Below are 21,429 nucleotides of genomic sequence, written 5' to 3' on the forward strand. Positions count from 1 at the left end.
CATGATTTACACACTGTAACCAGCTTTAACCTTTCTGTCTGAGGAGAGAGAAGCTCCGACGAGAATCAGGGGACACTTTAAATCTCTGGAAGTACCAAATCGAGATTCTAACACACTAAAATGGATGCGTATAAACGTTTTTGTATGTCATGATTTTGCATCGGCCCTCTAAGATTGCTTGCTGCTGTCAGAGGTAGATAAGCAATGCTGCCTACGCAAGGAAGCCTCTGCTCAAAGAAAATACCTTTTAGACTAGACTGCTAGACTCTGAGGAGTTTTAAGCACATACTGCATTTGTCAAAGAAGCAAATTCGGTGTGTTTGGAGGTCTGAGATAGCAGGGGTTAGCACAGAGTGTTCAGTCCTGAAATATTAAGGCATACTCAGACAAACACATTCAAACTTCCGTTTTGTCTTCTGAGTTTCCTGTCCTAAGAAGCTACATGAATATGTAAAGCTCTCGAGTCTGTCAACGTGTGGAGCAAAGCAAAGGCTGCTTGCGGATGTTACTATGCTTTTGCACTGCTGCTTGGACCCCTTTTTTGTGTTTGGAGCGTGAGTTAGCAAAGAACACTTTGTGCTTCACGCCTGCTAAAATATTAAGGAGGACACTGATAACTTGATGTAGCTGAACTTTCAAAACAACAGAAAGGAGGAATAGAGGAAGAGGAATTAAAATCACAGGGGAGACAGAGATGAACAAAGAGGGAGAGAGAGGGTGCCAGAAAGACGAGCAGACAATTAGGCTCGATAACAATGTATGTAATACTGTCAACAGTTTGATGCAACAAAGAGTTTCGAAATGCTCTAAAAACCCACTCACTAGCTTCCAGTAGCTTATTCCCAGTGCCCTGGGAAGTGCATTGCAAGAAATCATTATAATTTATTAAGCTTAACTACACTGTGAACACAACAACTTTTCATTAATTGATTGAGCATGCCTTTCCTGTGGGAGGCCATTCAATATGCCCTTCAGAGAAAACATGGGTGGCTTTAAGCAGAATATCATATTAGGGACAATTTCACGGATCATTTGACTCTGTCACAAAAATACTCTGCACCTCCTGGTCCCGGAGAGCATGTTCGATAGGTGCAGTGATTTTTCTGAAAGCAACACAGAGTTACCTGTTTATACGGCTACACAGTCTTATATATGCAGGCTCCTTTCTAATATCCAGCACATTTCATAAAAATAAATAGGGAGGGCAAAATATGTTTAGCCATCTGGGTAATAACAAAAAAACAGGTACTCAGGGAAACAATGACCTTTAAAATTAATAAAAGGACTGTGAAATTAAAAATGAAGACCAAAAAAAGGCCCCAAGAGGTTAAAAGAGCCATTTGGGTTTTTTGGGGGGGGTTTTTTACATTCACACGAGTGCAAACAGCCCTGTGGGCGATTCATGGCAGCTTGTGACCAGGGGGTCCTTCTCAGTGGATTCTGGGTGAGAAAAGTGGGCCGCTGTCTGATGTGTCTGATGCGCAAACATTTATTATAGGCAAATATTCAGTGGAAGTGAATAAAAGTAAGATTGCAAAAGCAAAATGTATTTTCTTTTGTACCTCTAGTGTCTTCAGGTAGCACGATGGGAGGCATGAGGTCTGGCAGCTCCTCTTCACCCGCCTGCAGTCCTGTGGCCCGAAGTCGGCTCAGATCCAGGAAGTCTGGAACATCTATGGCCAAATCTACACAGAAATACACGCATACAACTCAACTGAGTAACATATAGACATTTGTATTGAGGCCCTGAAGCTCTGCAATGTCACATTGAAAACTTTTGTCAAAATACACATTCATACATTTTTGCTGCATGGTTTTGAGTCATGATTCTTATAGATAGATAGTGCCATGCTTTTTTTTTTTTTTGTCCTCCGCATTTCCTACTGTTGAGGAAAAAGAAAAATAGGACCACATAAGTGAGAATACAGGCCTGTGAAATTGCTGCACCTATAATCTCATTCCGACACTGTGTGCAAGATAAAATATACAGTTAAGAGGAGTTGAATGCAATGCCTGTGGACTGTATATATCTCTCAGGTAATATAAGAACCCATCATTTATAACTATCTGTTTTCACATATTCCCTATGAGGCGAGAGTTGGCGGTAGCATTGAGTTAAATATCTGAACACTGAAAACCTTGATGTGAATCACAGTCCAATGGTACCCTCTGCTGGACATTTACAGTACTTTGGATACTAATAATAACTGAGTCACCACATTAAGAGGGGGGGCAATGAATTCAGTGACACATTAACCTCCCTTATCATTTAAGGGTGGTGGTTTTAGTTAACTATACTCTTCAGTTACCTAGCTTCTTCGGCACCCAGTCTACCCCAAATGTGAATTTCTTGATCTGAACAACCAGATACTCTGGGAAGGAAGAAAAACGGGAAGTTCTGCAGAGGAAAAAGACAAAAATTTAGAGGATGGGAATTTTAAAAAGGAATGTTATGTTATCAAATGCCATTGGTTGTAATTTAAAGAAAATATCCGAGCAGGTGGACTGTGCTTACTTGACTCCAGCTGACTTGGCCTGCAGCGCTGAGCTCCAGAAGTCAGGGACGTTCTCCGGTTCTGTGAAGGCCTGCAAACAGGCGGTGAAGGGGATCCTCGCTCTCACCGGTTCTGGAGGAGCTCTCATGTTCTCCTCAGCATCCTTCCATTTGGCCTCATAAGCCAGCAGTTCCTCTGGTGAATTGAAAACAAGGACAGGAACAACATGTCTTACAAGTACTACGTTTACACATGACAGAAAAAGTGTTGAGTGTATTGATGGGTCAACAAACAAGTTCTTCATCTAAATAAACAAACATATCCTCCCGTCTATGTTACACATAGAGTCTGGCACCTCAGGACCTTATGTGCCCTTTCAGAGCAAAGCCTGCTGGTGCCACCTGATCCCAGCGTCATCATGCCAGCTGTACTGTCCAGATGCAGCTGCGGCTTCATGCTTCAAGTACACTGTGGCACACCGTGTGTGTGTGTGTCTCTGCGTGTGTGTGTGTGCGAATACTGTAGGAGATCCTTTACCTCGATTAGTGGCGGCCTCAATGGGGGCTGGTAACTGGATGCAGTAGTCCACCCGCTGAGTGTAACGAACCCGACGTGTCTGGCAGCACTGAATTCGTTCCTCCACTAGGAAGCGGAAGGCATCGCTTGGATTTTCTGAACCTGCACTGTTCCTCTGTAGAAACAACAAAATACAGTATAAGTGAGGCAAGCAGATATTTATTTTGATTATATATCAGGCTGACCACTGTGAAAGACCCTCTCTATGCCAGTGTTTGGTTTGTCCATTCTGGGCTACTGTAGAAACATGAAGGTACAAGAGTACTCGCTCCCTATGTAGATAAAAAGGGCTCATTCTAAAGTAACAAAAAATAATTCTTAGTTTCAGTTGGATTACACACTAATTAAAACATACTTATGAATATTATATCCCTAGATGCCCCTAAATCTTACAAACTAGTCCTTAAAATATTGAATATTGACCAGTGATGTGGTCAATATATAATGGTGATAGAACTGAGGGTTATTCAGGTTACAGATGATAAACAGCCTACAGCTGCAATCAAACTGTGTTTTCGTCACATATTAAAAATTCTTAATAAATCAGTAAATTGTTGTGAATGATTTTTTAACAGTTGCAAGACATCCAAAATGTTTCATCAATCAATATTATTTTCAAGAAAGCTATTTTGAATACAGCATGTCTATCTAAGAGCTATGCTATCACCAACATGACAGCACAAGCCTTCAAATGAAAATCTATCTATACACTATTATGTGCTGCAGTCTATTAAAGTTTCTTGACATGGCTCCAACGCAATCTGTTTGACCCAGATATCTAAGTACACTCATTCATAATGTAAATGCAGCTCTTTTAATTTGGGAACTGCCTCAATGAACCGAACCGTCCATAACTGAGAGTGTTAACATCTTTTCTGAACTGTGGGCACATGAACTGTTATCGCCGAGTGGCTCTGTATATCTCTCACTGCGTCTGAACAACAGGGGTCATTGAAGTTTACATCGCGTTTATTTGAAGACTGTGATGAAGGTTGGCGTTGGGACTTCACACACCAGTCTACATGATGGCCTCTCTGCAAGCCAGCCCATCTATTCTAAGAAGCTACAGAAATATACAAGTTATAATTTTACTCTGGGCAAGTATGCAGGCTGACATTGACAGAGGAAAATGTTGCTGATGCTGGCTTCAGTCAGGTTCAGTCTATGTCTGGCTAACTAAATCAGTATCTAGATTACAGACAGCTGTAAAAGGGCAGCAAGTGTACTAAAGAAGGATCGACAGTAGGGGCCTTTTTGGAACAAACCAAGTTAACATGTCGCAATTTCTTACACCGGGTGTTGCACCTACGTAGAAGAAAGTGAGCCTGGGAGAATCTGTGTGGTTTGTTTTGTTGATCCACATGACATGAGGTGGAGGAAGTGTCGGGTCCGAGTCAGGGCATGTCTCCTGTTGCTTGGGCAAACTAGGAAGCATTATCTGGCCTCCCCGGGTAAACAGATAGCATGAGCTATATATATACATTCTGGTTGAGAACGACACGTCAGAGCACCCCATGTGTGTATTGACCCGCCAAGGAGACCGTGTGCTGTGTGAAAGGCAGTATCCCTTTCTCTGGTGGGTTGGTAGTGTTTCCAGTCAATACCATTAAGAGCAGATCAAACCATAAACATAAAGCCATTCACATGTTGGTGGATGTTCTAATGTAAGAATAAACTATTGAAATCCAAAACTGATCAATTTTGTTTATATTCCCCCAAAAAACTGAATCAAAGTAAATGTACCCTTCATATTCATGGTTAATCACATTTCTACAATGAGCCAACAACTGATGGAAACCTGACCATGACAACTAGGCAAACTTCATCCACTGATAAAGAATAATGTGGGTAGAAAGGCCAGAAAAAGGTAGGGAGTGACCTAGTGTAAAGATTATTTAGTCAAACAACACATTACGAATAATAACTATTGTATACCTTGTTGCAGGCAAAGTTGTGGATAAAGGGAAAATTACCAAAATCCTCTGAATACAATTAATCCATAAGAAATGTCATGGAGAAAAGAATTGTTAAAATTGATAATAGACACTTTGAATCTCTATGACATCCTATGATGTTTGGTCTCTTCTTTAAATCATGTAAATAAAGATAGATATAACAAAGTAAACTTTTCTACTATAAAATCTCTTATCTTATTTTAGCTACTTTTATGTGCCCACATTCTGCTTCCTGTTCTTCAGTGATTTACAGGAAGTTGCATTGTTCTTTATGTGAAGTGAATTTAAGAATTTAAATAACAAAAAGGAAATTGGGCAGTATTTTTGGATCTTGTTATGAATAAAAAACTAGCAAAAACAGGAACAAAACACATTTTCATGTTATCTGCCTTTGTTCAAATACAGAAAGCAACATAATATGAAACAGCAAATTCTCAAAATAAAAAAACAGCTTAATTTTTGTCAACAGCTTGAAAAACACACTGTGTGTGTGTGTGTGTGTGTGTGTGTGTGTGTGTGTGTGTGTGTGTGTGTGTGTGTGTGTGTGTGTGTGCAGTTTTACCAACTCAGTGTCAGTGTCTAATGCTTCAACTCTTGGTCTAGATTTTAAATGTAAAGACTTTTCTTATGGTGTCAACATGAATACCAGCACAAACTACTGAACATTTTGAATATTTTGACCTGCACCGAGGTTCAGTTTCACTCACTCACCTCCACCTGGTTGATGACGTGCAAGAAGAACTCGTGGGCGTCTTGTTGTCTGTTGGAGGAAAACTCTGGGTGTCCTCTGCTGACCAGGGACTTAAACATCCTGGGGGAAACGCCTTGCTGCTGGTGCTGGAGAGAGAGCATTCGGGCATCACACACACTGACTCTGCATACCACTCACCTGTCTGAATGTCCAGTACCAGTGATTCCAGTCACATCCAGAGAGAAGCCTTGATTTGACATGCTGATAAATGGCTTCTCTCAGCTAAAGAACGTTTTGATCATATCCAGATAGTATCATTTTCGTTATGTGATCCAAGACTTTGCTGCTAAGCATCATTAAGCATCATTATCATGGCTGTTCCTCCCAGTTTAGTATGCATAAAGCATCTACAATGAAACACTGGCATCAGTTGTTAAAAGGGGCTTAACTGCAGGGAGCCTCCTAACTAGAGATTAAAATCATGCCTGCTTTAGCTGTGTGAAATATTTAATGCTTAACAATGAATATTTCAAGGAGGGGGACACATCCAGCCATTGTACATTTCATCAAGGAATCAACACAAACTATCTTCATGCTAGTCTTCATACAGGCAGCATGTGACTAGAAAAGGAGTTTCTGTTGTGTAAAATTAGATTTAAAATCATCCATAAACTAAATATGTACATTTGCACATTTATTGTTTACTGAAGTACAATTTTGAGTTTCTTGTACTTTTTTGAATGTCCTTTTTCTGCTACTCCACAACATTTCAGAGGAAAATACTTTATTTCTTATTCCTCTGAATATATTTATCAGCCATAGTTATAAATAACCTTGTAGATAAAGATTTTACAAACAAAACCTAAATATGTTGCATGCTTAAAGATTGACAGTAAATAGTTAATATTGACTCATTTGCAAGCAACATTATAATGCTGCTTAGATGTTAATGAATCAGCACCATTAACATGATAAAATAATTTAGCAAAACAGGGGCCATTAGCCTTCACAACATGTATTTTTACTTTTGATACTTTAAGTACATTTTGCTCATAAAACCTATACTTTCACTTAAATAAGGGTTTGAATTCAGGACTTTTACTTGTAGAGGAGTTTGTTTATACTGTTTTACTGCTGCTTTTACTTAAATAAAGGATCTGAAAATGTCTTCCACCACTGATCTAATAAATATAAATAATGTTCATAATTGATTGATGATTTGGTGCTAATGTAATAAATCATCAGACATCCCTGCATCATCCTTCCACACTGGTAAACTATGCATGTGTAGCCAAACTCTATCCAAACAAAAGGCATCTCATACAATGTTTGGCAGGATAATACACTTTTTAAAAAGTGCATACATCTTTTTTTAATGATAATTAATTAGTGATCATTTCAATGGGTAATATTGCCTTAGTACAAACGTGTTCCCTCCCTCGTATATCTTCCCAGCTGTCAATATGTGTCCAACCCTGACTCCATCATCACATATGGAGGAAGTGCAGGATTGCAGCTCTGTGCTATCAATTACTGTGGCTGGTAAGGCTTACAAGAAGCCCTGGGCTTACAGACCTAGTGCTTGGTCCCATTATGCTTTAATGGCTTTCCTCTTCTAATTTCCTGGCAGCTGTGTTTGAAAAGGCTATGATTTCATAACATGTGTATTCAAATTGGTAAAACAATAACACATGGGAAGAAAATAAAAGTTGTTCAAGAGATTACGATACAATCATCAAGCACAGCGAGCATGTGTGAGAAGTGATGCAGTGTATTAGAGCTGTGCCTGGAGCTGTAATTGAAAACAATCCGAATTGCACATTTGGGTTTGAGGGCAACAGCTACTTTCTGACAAACACAATGTTTGACAGTGTATCTATAAATCACATCTTCTTTTTGTTTCAACAAGCTTTCTACAGCGGTCACAAACTCAGAAAGGTATGTGAGCTCAAGACAATCAATACAATCATGAGAAGGCTTTGCTTTTTAAATTTGGGGGTAATTGATCCTTTACAACGAATACAGTCATTTAGTGGAAAAAGACTGACTACCACTCAGTATTAACATGCGTCTGTCGGTTATGGATCCCAGTTTTGGGAGCTGGACATACCCAGTTTAATACCTTGTATTCTTCTTTCATCACCTGTTCAATGAGCTCAGATTTCATGGGTGGTTTGGAGTACTGGCCTGATAGCAGCCCGTGTCCCAGTTTAGCCCTGCCGGACAAAAACAAAGGCATAAACATGAGAGCACAAGTTTGTTTTAGTATTTTTGTTTTCCATCCTGCAGGCACAGTGCACACGTTGTATTTACACATCAGGAAAAAAAACATTTCAAAACCTTCAGACAATGCATCAGGGGACACTATCTCTTAACTTAACCCTGACTCTTGCGTCTCACAAAACTGGCTCGACTTCAAACACACCTCAGTTGCCACAGTAACCAGCACACATATGTGCAAGAAGCAAAAATATATCACTTTATTATTCTCCCTCTTTTCTTAAATCCCTGAATTTTGTTCATTTTAACTGGTTTGGTTCATCACTAGTTTCTCCTGCAGGCAAGATGGTAGATGGTACATCATTTATCTGTGAACAAAATATTTTAGAACATAAATCTTTGCTCCTTCCTCGGACTGCGAAACACAATGTGTCAATCACTAAACCAAACACTACAAGCACAATAAAACTCAAAACATTTTTAGTAAAATCAGTTTGACCAGTATCACTTTCTTCAAATGACTACTTCACATCAGTCTTACACTGTTGACTGAAGGATGAGAATTTATACTCATCTCTCATTATGAAAGATGAAAAAGTGCAGTATAAAAAGATCATTTATAATGCAATAAGAATTCAGTTAATGTAAGATTAAATATTCTCCTAAAAAGATTAAATTATAGACTAAAAATGATCTGTAAGTGATTTATATTTGATGACACTGAAGACAAACTAATCCTTGTGTGTTCTTTAAACAATGATGGAAGATCAAGAAGACACAAGATTTTCAATTTAAGTATCTAGAGTAAATTAGGTGTAGCGGCAACAGTTATTGTTTTCATCATTAGACCATCATGAAACACGCTTGCAATGATTTGTACAAGCCCAGCCATCTTTTTAGATAATTGCATAATTGTAAATATAAATTTTGCTCTTTCTGATCTTACTTTGTATCTGGAAATCTTATTCAAGTGATGTCATCTAATTATAATTTAATTAAGATAATCCTACCTATCCAACACTCTGCCTCCAGTGCTTCTTTAGAGAGATAAATAGAGACCTGACAGATATACACATGTTTATCTGGCAGTGTGCTTCAGTGTGCCTTGTGTAGCAGCTGCTAATGATTTACAGTCCAGCATTAACAGGACTGAATCGTTGTCAGAAGAAAAACTGCTGCATGGGCTGATCAATGAAAAAAGACGGAGGATGCCCACCTGATAACATTTATACTCTACCCCAACTCAAGGAATGATTTCCGAATATGAAACATGTGGCTTCACATAATGGATATTTATTGTCTTGGTTAAGACTCAACTCATCAGAATCTGACTGGCCTCTTGCACCACATATGGCTTACATAACAAAATACACCCGGATCATATTTACGAGCACATGCTTAAAAAAACGCTTTCATCCTAACAAATATGTACAATTTACTGCCTTAACTAAGATTCATAGACTTCTTATAAAACTGAAATGTCATTATGTACTTATTCCAAGCATTTTAATGGAGGTACAAATGTGTTACTCACAACAAAACGTCAAAAACTTTTAGAGACAGAAACAGCAGCAGGTGAAAAACACCTTCACTTGTTTGTGAACACTACATTATGTAACACTGGAGTCACTTACATTTGTGTGGCAAAGTCTTGGGAGGGGTCAAGGGGTGAATAGTCAAATATCCTCTGAAGATTGCCCACATACCTAAAGATTGAAATACATGTCACACGCTCACCACAGACAGAGCACATGGAAACACACAAGACACGAACATCTTCAACCTGCTGTTTCACACCTGCTAGTTTTGCACTTTTGTGTTTCTCTGTATTTACCTTCACAGATGTAAAAAGTAGAAAGCATCAATAACTGAAAGAAATACAAGGACATGGCAAATAAATCATGTTGCAATATTGCAAGCTAAAGATGGATCATACTGTATACTCAGGTCAGTTGAGCTGCTGCTCCTGGAGGTACCAAGGTCAAAACAGAGCTTTTTCTGTTGCTGCTCCTAAATTATGGAACAAGCTTCCTTTAAATATTAGACAAGCCTCCTCACTGTCCATTTTTAAAACTCGTCTTAAATCCCATTTTTATTCCTTGGCTTTCAACCATGCATGAGACTTTTAGTTATTGTTTTTAATTTGTTTTAAAAACAATAAACAATTATTTTAGTATGTATTTCCTGTTAATAGTTTTATGTCCCTGTGTTGTTTTATCTATTTATGTACAGCACTTTTTCAGCTGTGGTTGTTTTAAAGTGCTATATAAATAAAGTTGAGTTGGGTTGATTTCATGAGTTAGTGCCTATTTATTGATGCCGTTTGTCAATAATTGTTATGGATTTGTTGATAAGTAAAATTTGAAAGAAAATGTTTATCTTCTGGAAGCTAAATAGTATGCTGTTTGAGTCTCTCAGAAGAATAAAAGCTTTAAAATAAACAATGATAACTGTTCTACACTCAACATAATTATCAAAATGCTGTAACTGCTACTGGACTTTTTTTTAACTGTAATTCAACTTAGTATTTGCAATATTTCCTGTATTTGTAACATTTTTTGTAATTGTTATTAAGTTACAGAGCTAAAGTCTTCTTCTGTGATATCTTGTTTCTACAGTACCTCCTGTTGTTACAATTAAGACTTAAATGAAACAGCCAATGAAATCATGTGTTTATCTATGTCATAATGGCTCCCATAAAAACACCTAAACATCCAACATTATGTTTAAGATTATCTTTGGGAATGAAATTTAAATATTCTAATTGAACAGGTACAATTTACATCATACATAACAATTTTCAGGGAAGGCGAAGATAATCAATATTACATGTTTTCCTTTAAGTGAAATCTCATCACAGCGTACTCACATCCTCTGGAAGTCTGGGATGCTGAAGAGGACCTGCATTATTGTGCTGAGGTAGCAGCTGTTGCCCAGGTTTTTGACGCCCGTGTAACCAGAACCGTACACCGCCTTCAGCTTCATGCCCGACTCCTGGATCACCTCCCATTCACTGACCCGCGGTCGGGCGTTATTGTCTGTGTGGTGGCCATTCTCTGTCTGAGTAAAGATTAGAAAAGCCTTTACTGTGGAGGATGCAGGAAGCATTTTAATTTGGTACGTGCAGATACATTTTGTTAGAGAGCTTCAGATGTTCTGACCTGTTTGTAGTTGAATAGTAAAATCAGTTTGACTAACTTACTCTTTTCTGCATCTGTAGCATGTCTATTCCAAAGTGTGTCAAGTGTTCTGCTATGTGGGGGTCCAACACAGCTTCCTCTTCCTCAAATGAATAAACATCTGAAACCAAAACATCAGTCAAATGGTTGACAAATTAGGACACAGAGGGCCTGATTTAGTAAAGGTCTGCATGTGTAAAAATGTGAGCAAACTTGACATGACCTGCAAAAAGTGTGCAAGCTGATCTACTAACGCAGCGCACTGAGGTGTGCGTCTTACAACTGTGTAAGATAATATGCTCTGTCCATTTCGTACGTTTGCCTTAATGAATATGCAATATGAGGCGTTTCAACCCCAGTGTGCAAAATACAGGGAGGAGAAAATGCAAATATGTTATTTAGCACGCACATAGTGATTTACCAAACCTGAAGGTAATTTTTTTGACAGTAACTGCATCTATAAATAATACCTTTGAAGGGCAGGTATTAACCAGCTGTGCACTGCGCACATGACTACTGTTACTGTGGAGAGGAGGAGACGGAGGCACAATGACAGAATACGCACAGATTTTTTCCACCTGTGTTAATAATTTTGGAGTGGAATATTTTCGGTTTTACTAACAGCATTGACCTTGTCACAAATACTCTCCCATATGTCGGTTTTTCTGGTAATATTTGTTTTTGTTACAACTCAATATATTTGTTAACCTCTTCCACTAGAACCTGATCACATTTCATTTTGTGCTTTGCAGCTTTTTGCTCGTCCAAACTCTCCATTAAGACACAAAACCTTCATTTAAATACTGCTGTCAGCACCCTGTTGCACCTGTTTTCATTTACGCAGTTATTCTTAGTAGATCACCAGCAAAACTATTGCTATTGCACTGTGCACGCAATTTAGTACCCACTATTTGGGAGTTTTGTCTAAAACTGTATTTTCTGATGTGAAATAATAAAAAGCTTCTTTAAAAACTACAACACTCTCTATCTAATGCATATATTGTTTATGACGGCAAGGAAAATTATCACCCCCCCCCCCCCCCCCCCCCCATTTATGAGGAGATGGACACCTATTATTTTATATCCCCCAATTAAGATTTTCATTCTCTATGTGATATATGGACCTATTGTCATTCTGACCCTATGCAGCATTACTTTATTTGTATGTACCTTACATATGTTTGGAACAAAGCCCAATCTCAAGGTGATTCTGTTTTGTTCTGTATAGTTAAAATTGCCTGTTAATATTTATGAATGGAAAAAGTTCAAAATTAAAAAAAAAATGTAAAAAAACTACAACACTCTGAAGGAGACAAATCATCATTTTTGTATTTAGCATCAGTTCAGATAAACACATCATGCATCTCAGACCTGCTCCATCTGGGGTGATGGTGTCCAGTTTGACAGCCAGCGGGTGGTTGGTCTCTCTGTAGTGCTCCAGAGCATGGCCGTTGCCTCCGCTCCCATCAAAGAACCACTTCCCACAGAGCACGGCTCCGTCTGTCAGGTTCAACCACAGATTTTCTCTCATCTCGCACTTCTGACACTTCCAGCCGCTGAGAGAAACAGAGACTCTTATTAGTGTCTTGTTGTTGCTTAATCACGCAATCCTGCTGAGACCCAATGAGTGACACCTTTTAAAATGATCAAAAATTGCATTACGCTCACGAGCAGGTTAGGAAGTGATCAGATTTATATTCTGAGTGTAATTGTAAACAGACTGGATGAAAAGGGGATTACTGGGATTAGTAGACGCCAGCCTACCCAACCGTTTCACAGCAGGAACATGCAACAGAGCGCATTATTCTTGTAGTAATTCCTAAGACCATTATGAAACGGATCATAATCTCAGTTCATCCCCTTTTGAGCTGCATGACTTTCACCTCATGCTGCTGCCCTCTCACTTCTGCATGATCAGGGATCCACTTTGACAATTTGAATATACTTTGTGTTGAACGTATGATATTTTAGATGTTTTATAGTTTTACCAAGAAAACGTCCTGTGTGCAATAATCAAAAGGAAATGGTAAAAAAATGACTTCCTCTTGTTTCTTAACTTTCTATAGGAACAATTTCTCAATTGCTCAAAATGTGTATAAAATATACATGATGTCTTGTGTGAGGGAAATTCAATTTTTAGGCCAAAATGTCAAAATTAATTTTGACTCCTTACGTTTTTCATTGTTGGGGTTCATAGAAAGCATTCATTAAAGCCCACTGTGTAAATGATATGTTTTATGTCTGTCCTACCTGGGGGGGATCCTGACCCCATTATCCAGCTGTCTGAGGCTCCTGGCATGTCTGGACACCTGGATCTCTTCTTCCCAGGACTCAGGCTCCTGCTTCTTGTAAGCTGATGGTGCATTGAGGACAGCATCACAGGCAATGGTCACCTGTACATCATATGAGATGGCAGAGGTTACTGACTACTGTCTGTTATTGACAGTGTTTTCAAATACAAGAATTCATACCGTCATTTGTCAGTCAACAGAAACTGCAGCAGCAACTGTAGACATGCAAGATGCAGGACATGATGAAGCCGTGTCATGTCAAGTCATTTATTAAGCACAAGAAGACAGACTATAACACTAAAATAGTGCAGAAACAAAGCATGCAAACCATGTCCAAATAAAAAGGTAGTGCCCAGGACACATTACATTTTTTACAATGACAATATATCATACATGCTTTAAATATTTCTAAAAACCAACTCCGAGGGCGTGCCAAAAACCAACCATCATTCAGTGAAGAAGCTTCCACGCAGGTGGAGAAACAAAGAGGTGATGGAGGCATCTACATGTGCATGTCTGTGATTCCCCACAAAATTTGAAAGTCTATACATTAAAATGATCGAAATTAAAAACATTTAGGTGACCTACTAGAGGTTATGTAAAAACTAAATAGTCATTTTTCTTGATTCAAATTTTAGAAACTCTCACTTTAACCTACATAAGTGAATGGATTCAGGGTGATAAAGGGGGAACCACTGAGTGCAACTTCCCATGGACATGCATGGAAACACAAAGAGCCCGTGCAGCAGCGACTCACTGACCAGAGCGGGTAACTCCTCAATATTTGGTAAGGGGATCTCGAAGTGGTCTGGAAAAATGACGAGCTTGGCCTCATCCTCATATTCATAGTCCTCTCCATTAAAGTCGCGGTTTAGCTCTAAATCTTCAAGGGAGGAAGCAAACATTAGGTCAGCTGCTGTTTGATAGTGACTTACGTCTGATCAGTGCGTCACAGTCGGCTTTTTCCTCAGTTATTTTTAATTTTATGATCTGACTGTTCTCTTTTGTTTTTGGGTATGAGGTTTGTTCTTTTTTTAAATTATGGTCTTGTCTCTCTCCTTAATCAGTATGATAAATAAAAGATGAAGCCTTGAACAAGAAAACAATCAGTGACATCACTGATTTTCTTTTACTTCAGTGACAGGATGACTTTAAACGATGCTGATGACTATCTCTCAGAGACAGTGCATTTATATTTAGGCATTTAGCACTCACTGTTGCCCTTACAGTTAGTAACGAGTTACTGAGGATGACTTTGATTGGTGTCAGTGATTTATGCAGCTATGGAATGATAATTTTACTATTGATCATATAACAAAACAAAATATTATTTCTATTGATGATTAATTGGCCAACTATTTCCTCAATTAGTGCCCATCACAATTTCTGAAAGCCTGAGATCACATCTTGCTCCGTCTGACCAACAATCCAAAACCTGGAGACATTTAATTTACTATCAAGTAAGACAAAGAAAAAACATCAAATCATCACATTTCAGAAGTGTCAATGACTGAGTGCTGTTCGGACAAAACAAGACATTTAAAAGCATCATCTTGGACTGTGTGGATTTGAAGACATTTTTTCAATATTTTCTGTTCTACGTTTTATAGATAAAACAAATAATCAATTAATAGAGCAAATAATAAAATAATAATAATCAGCAGATTAAATGATAATTAAAATAATAATTAGTTGCAGTTAGAATTTAAAGTTTTTAAGAAATTGAAGAAAATTTAATTTTTTGACAAAACAATAATCAATTCATAGAACAAGAGTACTAGTTAGAGCTGTAGCTGGAACCTGTAAATATGTTGCATTTTTGCAGGGTGAAAAATGACCAACAATTATCCAAAAAAATTCTCTGCTCGGTCGATCAACTAATTAATTAATTGACTAATAATTGCAGCTCTAACCAAAATGATTCCAAACTTAAATTGAGCCAGAAACCCAGAGGAAGCCTCCTCTTAATTCACTGGCCATATAGAGTTGTCATTCTCCACTCCAGCAGCCTAAAGTCGAATAATGACTCATCAAACTGGATCATAGGTTATCTCTGATATTGTTATTGTGGGTGCTGGTTTCGTGGTAACGTCAGAGATAAACAGCTAACGGCTCGATTAGATCACTGGACTGGTATGGAGATGACAGTGGACACATGCATTCCTGCCGCAGCACCAAAGATCAGACTGGACAACACCATAAATCGTCCCAGAGAAGGACTTCTTAAGAAAATTCAGACTGAATCAAATATTGGCGAGAGGATTGACCTAATGTTCATCAGTTGAATAAAGTCTGTATGATAAGACAACTGGAACAATTATGAACATAGAGATTGAATGGAAGGAATTTCTGCTCTGCCGGGGTGACAGTGAGAGAGGGTGAGAAGGAGGGAGTGAGACACCTGGTCCTCGCCGAGCAGCGTCATAGCATGGGTAGAAGTGTGTCAGCCTAGAAGAACGGTTGACAGGTGGTGGCAGCTGAGAGGCTGGCGAGTGACAGGAGGCGGCCCCACTGTAAACCAACCACCCCCTCACCATCCAAAGGCAGGGGGAGGAGGCCCCGGCTGTGCATGTGGCACTTTGATTTAGAACAGTTACCAACCACATATACAAATAAATGCACTATATATAGAGCACAGGAGGAGTAGGAGTAGGGAGGTGGGGTTGGGGGGGGGTCTCATCATGGGAAATATCTGACACTTCGGGTAAAGACAGACTGGCGGGTCATCACAGTGTAACAAACAATAACATTAGCTTGTAATGGAGGGGCTTCCTTCAAGTGAAAGAGGTGCGTCTGACATACAAATAACTGTAATTGTAATTGTAAAAACAATGTGAACATTTTTTCTGTCACCAACAAACTTTATGTTGTATTAAGCCAATTTTTTTTTTTTTCTTTAATAACTGTTTGAGAAACTCTACAATATTTCCCAAAAACAGGCAAGAACTAGAGAAAAGTAAAAAACCAAAATAACTATTAACCCCTATTTGTGAAGCAGAACTTGGTTTTATGTTCTTTTCTGCCTCATTAATCATCTCATTTATCTTGTGACCCCAGCATGAGGTCCACTGACCTTGATGACTTAACTGTATATAAAGTAGTTAAAATTAGCTACACCTGGAGCAGCTACAGCATTAAAATGCTGTGTACACACTGATGCATCTGTATTAAAAATACAAGAATGTAATATAGAATAAAATGTCATTTTTCAGTATATTTAACAGTCCTACTGCAGTTTTATTTTGTTTTTTCCATTTTGAATGCAGGACCTTTATTTGAAATAGAGTGTATACAGTATACATTGTTGTACTGATACTTTTACTGAATACAGATATCAGAGTACTTCTTCACTACTGCCTCTAACTGACAGGCAATCCGAACTTACCTAGAAACACTTTTCCGTTTCTTCGTCTGGGGATGGCACCTCCTGCAGCTCCTGTTGCTTTCTGTGAGGAAACAGGAAGCAAAAGAGATTAAAATGGATCAAGGAACCCTCATCACATTACAATAAAAAAACATCCTACAACACAAAATACTTCTCTCTGTAAATTTCTGAAAAAAAGCTAGTATGCTTTGCTTCGACAGCAGGTCCAGATGGTTGTCATTTTGTTAGAAATAGATGCTGGATGTTCCAGTTGCCAGGTCAGGTTACAGGGCGAGGGGAAAACCCCCACCATGGCATGGACAAAATTTAAAAAATCAATAATGATTTGAACTTTTGTTGCACAGTTTGATTTGTGGCAGATATTATTTACAGTACATCTGATGTTATGTGTTTGGGCCTGTCAGTGTGCGTCTCTGCTCTTACTTCATTTCTCTCCAATATACACTGTCTTAAACAGTGATGGAGGAACATTTTAGTTGATTGACTGATGCATGAATCAATCAGTAACCTGCACCCACTTTGTCAGAGGAACCACATGAAACATGAATTTGCTAAATCACCGGCTGGCAGAAAAACATCCCAGTGCCACCCACCAGTCTCCTTCCAGCCCAATCAGCTTCAGGTGACCGCCCAGACAGGCAGGTGGACACACACGGTAGATAGACAGGAAGAGAGAATGCTGACACACTCAAGACCAAGAGGACTCATGGGGGTGGTGGTGGGGGGGGCAGCAGACACAGGAGCCTGCAGAATGCGAGCAGCTGTTTCTGGCCAGATCCAGGCATGGAAATAGCAGCTCTTTACAAAGCAGAGCTTATCTAGGGGCAATTAGAGCCAGTGAGAAAACATGGCCGCAGCTATGGCCTTTGTTGTTCACTATCAACTTTTGAAAGGAGGACGGTTTGGGTTCATGTGTGAGGTCTCACACTATAACGCCGACCCAGTGCAACACCCAGTTGAGTGGAATCGATATCTCTCTGGCTCAATATAACATTTTTAAACATTACAATCTCAAACTGAATCAATTAGTCAAGTAATTGATTAGATTAAGTGATCTTTCTAAAGCAAAAATACCAAATATTATCTGGCTTCAGCTTTTTGAATGTGATGATTTGCTGCTTTTTTTTCTGTTTCATATAACTGTACATTTTAGTTTAATTTTGCTTTATTACTGTTGGTTAGATGAAGCAAACAATTTGAAGGCATCATCTTGAGCTCTGGAAAAGTGTGACTGTTATTTTCTGACATTTAACAGACCAAAGATGATCAAGAAAGACAGATTCAGATGCTAAAAATAATCAATTGCAGCGTGATTACAAGCTTTCCAAATATTTGTTGCATATCTGTTTTTTGCTTTGGATTGCTTTTTACTGTAAGATATTCCTGTTATTTTGTCTACATCATGTACTCATATGTCTGAAAACAGAACGGCTACCATGCACATTTATGTGATAATTGTGATAATAAGTAACAGTCAAAAACACTGAGTGTGATGGTTGAAACAGTGTCTGAGTTAACCTTTTCACATAAAATATCAAAGATAACCAAGCTTTTCAATCTTAGTCATTTTAAGGAGCATTTAATCAGAGATATTCAACATAATGTAATGTATGCAATAATGTATACAAGGTTGGGTTTTATTTTTATTTTTCAAATTGCATGTTTTTATGTTTTTGTTTGTTTTATGTAAAGCACATTGAGTTGCCATTGGGTATGAAATGCACTATATAAATAAAGCTGCTTTGCCTTGCCTTACAGTACATACTACTGCAGTATCACTGACAACACCAATGTAATAGACTACTGACTACCTGAATGATGCTGAAGTTTAAACACTGTTCTGTAATGTGTGGGATGACACATTAGGTGTCACATGGTTAAATCATACCAGTTATGGAGATTTTTCCACCTTGATATTTCTTTCACATCACATTTTGTAACACTGGCAAAGTATATAAAGATTATTCTCACTCTTACTACTACCACTAATTCTATTCTAACTAATTCTACTCTCTCTAGTTAAAAATGACTTCAATCAAGGCTCACATGGAAAACTTACTTCTTTGACATGTCGCTTGAGGTGCATGTAAACGCTCTGTCCTGTTTTGCGATAATGCCTCTCCACATGTTCTCGTCCGAAGCCCAGGAATGTGTTCATACACACATACAGGCCTCCCTCAGACTCCTACACACAAAAACAAACAGTATCAATGAATGGCTGTAAGAGGTGGAGAAGCATGAACACAACTGCATATTTAACACATTTAAAACCTTAAAAATCGCATATTACACTAAAAACGTGTTCAAGTGCTTACAGTCTATAATACACATACTGTACACTTACCAGCCACTTCATTAGGTACAAAATCTAATGTACTCCAACACAACAGCTCTGTCATAATTTCTACATTTGTGAAGTTTACTCACTCTATTTTTTTAGGCATTTTCAGAAAGGCGACAATTATACTTAATGTGTACCTTTGAGGTTATAGTGGGTGGTAGTGTGTTGGAGTGCATTACATTGAATGTTGTTCCTACTCTATTGTCTACTCCACAACAGTTTTCAATATAATACACTCCAGTACACCACCACCATCCACAACAACCCTAAATAATAAACATAAAGTAGAATTATCATCTTTATGACAGTGTTAATAAAAACTGAAAATGTATAAACTTCATAAATGTAGAATTTATGGGAAAGCTGTTATATTGGATTTCATTAGATTGCACAGATGTACCTAAGGAAGGGGCTGCTATGTGTATATCCACAATCACATGTATTACATTTCACAATACCTTTTTTAATCTAGAGGATAAGCTATATTTGAGTGATATTAAGACTAATTCACAGATACAATTGGATGAGAATGACTAGACATTAAAAGAAAATCATTGTCATGACAATAAAAGATGAATCATCAAAGTACTGTAGCGTGGTGTATTTTGGCCACACAACCTGTTACAAAAATGTCACAGTACATGCACAGTGGGAATGAAAATCAGAGAGATGCGCCAATGAGTCTGCACATTTTTCATGCCCAAACAGTTTCTCTTGCATCCTGTCAAGCAGCAAAATATTTGTTGGCTCAATCCTGCACAGAAAAAAAGAAATCTCACTTTTATTGAGAACATATCCACAACTGAAGAGCCCCTTTTTAAAAAAAAAAAAAAAACTGTAAATCTTCATCACACTTTTACATGATAATCAAATCAGCAAAATGAATTATTATTCTTTTATATTTTGTTTTATACTGTAAAAGCAACTTAGTTTATCAGTTATGCTATTGCCATTTTATCTAGAGAACATTTGCCGCACTCAGCTTTTTGAACAATTGACAAAGTTGCTTTTTGAAGGGCTATGCGGTTACACAGGTGTTTCTCCAGTTTAAAAACACAGTAACCTTATTCCTCATAAAGTTGTTGGGACTGCCTGTTGGACTGAAGCCCAAACTTTTCACAACTAAGTTTGACCAATAGCTAGTTACACATGATCATTTTGTTGCATTCAAATGATGAAGAGCTTGTGACCAGTGGGTCACATTTAAATGGTTTTAAAATGCAGAATTAATACAACATCATTCAGGCCTTCTTTTTTGTTTTCAAAACTCCTTCAAAACTGACCTAAATCTGCAATCAGTGTAGGCCTTATAAACCCCTTGTGATAAACCTTTAAGTGGCCCAGAGTGACATACGAGCCTCAACAGTGCAAGGGTAAAAATAAACCAGTCCTCGGGCCAACATGATGAACTCCAGACAGCTGAGTCACCTTTAAAAACAGTTTCAGAAGAGAAGCTTTCGTTGTATTTGTGTGCTCCGAGCCAGGAACACAGATTTCATATCTGATCAATGCAGGTGCAACAAAGTCCAATTTAAAACCGTGCCTTTAAAATCTTAAGTTTCTGATATTCAAAAAGTTTTAGAAAATCTGAAAGCAATACCGGGACGTCTTGTCTTACTTGTGTCGTAGAGGACAAAATCAATGAAAACTGAATGATTCAGAGATTTCCTGTCATCAAAATCACAAAACCTGCAGTGACACAGCAACATCAAAACCTGCCATGAAGTCCCCTACTGACTGAGAATTGAGTATAAAAAATACTAATACAGGAAAATTACAATAAATTCACAATCACGGGTAAATATAATCTCACTTTTAGACACAGCAGTTAATTGTAGAAGTAAATCACACCAGAAACGGAATATCACTGTTCTGTGCATATCATTGTAGACATATGAATAGCAATATCACATACACCAAGCTGAGTACTGCTAATACATTAAATCCAATTTTAAGAATATTATAAATCACACCATAACTGTGTCTGTAAACTCATGCAAGGATGGATTTAATGATTTGGGAGCCCCATGTGAACTCTGCCCTGCTTTATTTTCACTCTTTCTCTTACTGGGAATGTTGGTATTGTCACTGCAGTGAAAGATGAAGTACTCAAAACTTTTTACTATGGTAAAACTATTAACACTGCACAGTAAAAAAAATGACTGTACTGCATTCAAACTTTTTTAAATCATAATCATGCATTACATTTCATTTGTTATATTTTGTGAATAAAATCTTATTGTGCAGCATAACCAGTAACATTTATCTGTAAAGTAAATGTAGCAGTACAATGTTT

The 21,429-nt window shown here is 38.0% G+C and overlaps 1 protein-coding gene across 1 annotated transcript in view; it reads right to left on the reverse strand.

Annotated features, from left to right (window-relative positions):
- The window catches only part of usp13 (ubiquitin specific peptidase 13), a 32,069-nt gene that overhangs the window by 9,927 nt on the left and 713 nt on the right, over window positions 1-21,429 (reverse strand). Inside the window, exons 2-15 of the mRNA XM_053322047.1 lie at window positions 18,852-18,977; window positions 16,793-16,853; window positions 14,169-14,290; window positions 13,367-13,509; window positions 12,488-12,672; window positions 11,140-11,237; window positions 10,807-10,997; window positions 9,572-9,643; window positions 7,840-7,933; window positions 5,738-5,863; window positions 3,033-3,186; window positions 2,516-2,690; window positions 2,310-2,398; window positions 1,563-1,685 (exon numbers count right to left, since the gene is read on the reverse strand). Coding sequence (XP_053178022.1) covers window positions 1,563-1,685; window positions 2,310-2,398; window positions 2,516-2,690; window positions 3,033-3,186; window positions 5,738-5,863; window positions 7,840-7,933; window positions 9,572-9,643; window positions 10,807-10,997; window positions 11,140-11,237; window positions 12,488-12,672; window positions 13,367-13,509; window positions 14,169-14,290; window positions 16,793-16,853; window positions 18,852-18,977 — 1,759 coding nt within the window. The remainder of the gene's footprint in view (window positions 1-1,562; window positions 1,686-2,309; window positions 2,399-2,515; window positions 2,691-3,032; window positions 3,187-5,737; window positions 5,864-7,839; window positions 7,934-9,571; window positions 9,644-10,806; window positions 10,998-11,139; window positions 11,238-12,487; window positions 12,673-13,366; window positions 13,510-14,168; window positions 14,291-16,792; window positions 16,854-18,851; window positions 18,978-21,429) is intronic.

Source organism: Scomber japonicus, chromosome 7 (genome assembly GCF_027409825.1).
Source record: "Scomber japonicus isolate fScoJap1 chromosome 7, fScoJap1.pri, whole genome shotgun sequence".
NCBI classification, from domain to species: Eukaryota; Metazoa; Chordata; class Actinopteri; order Scombriformes; family Scombridae; genus Scomber; species Scomber japonicus.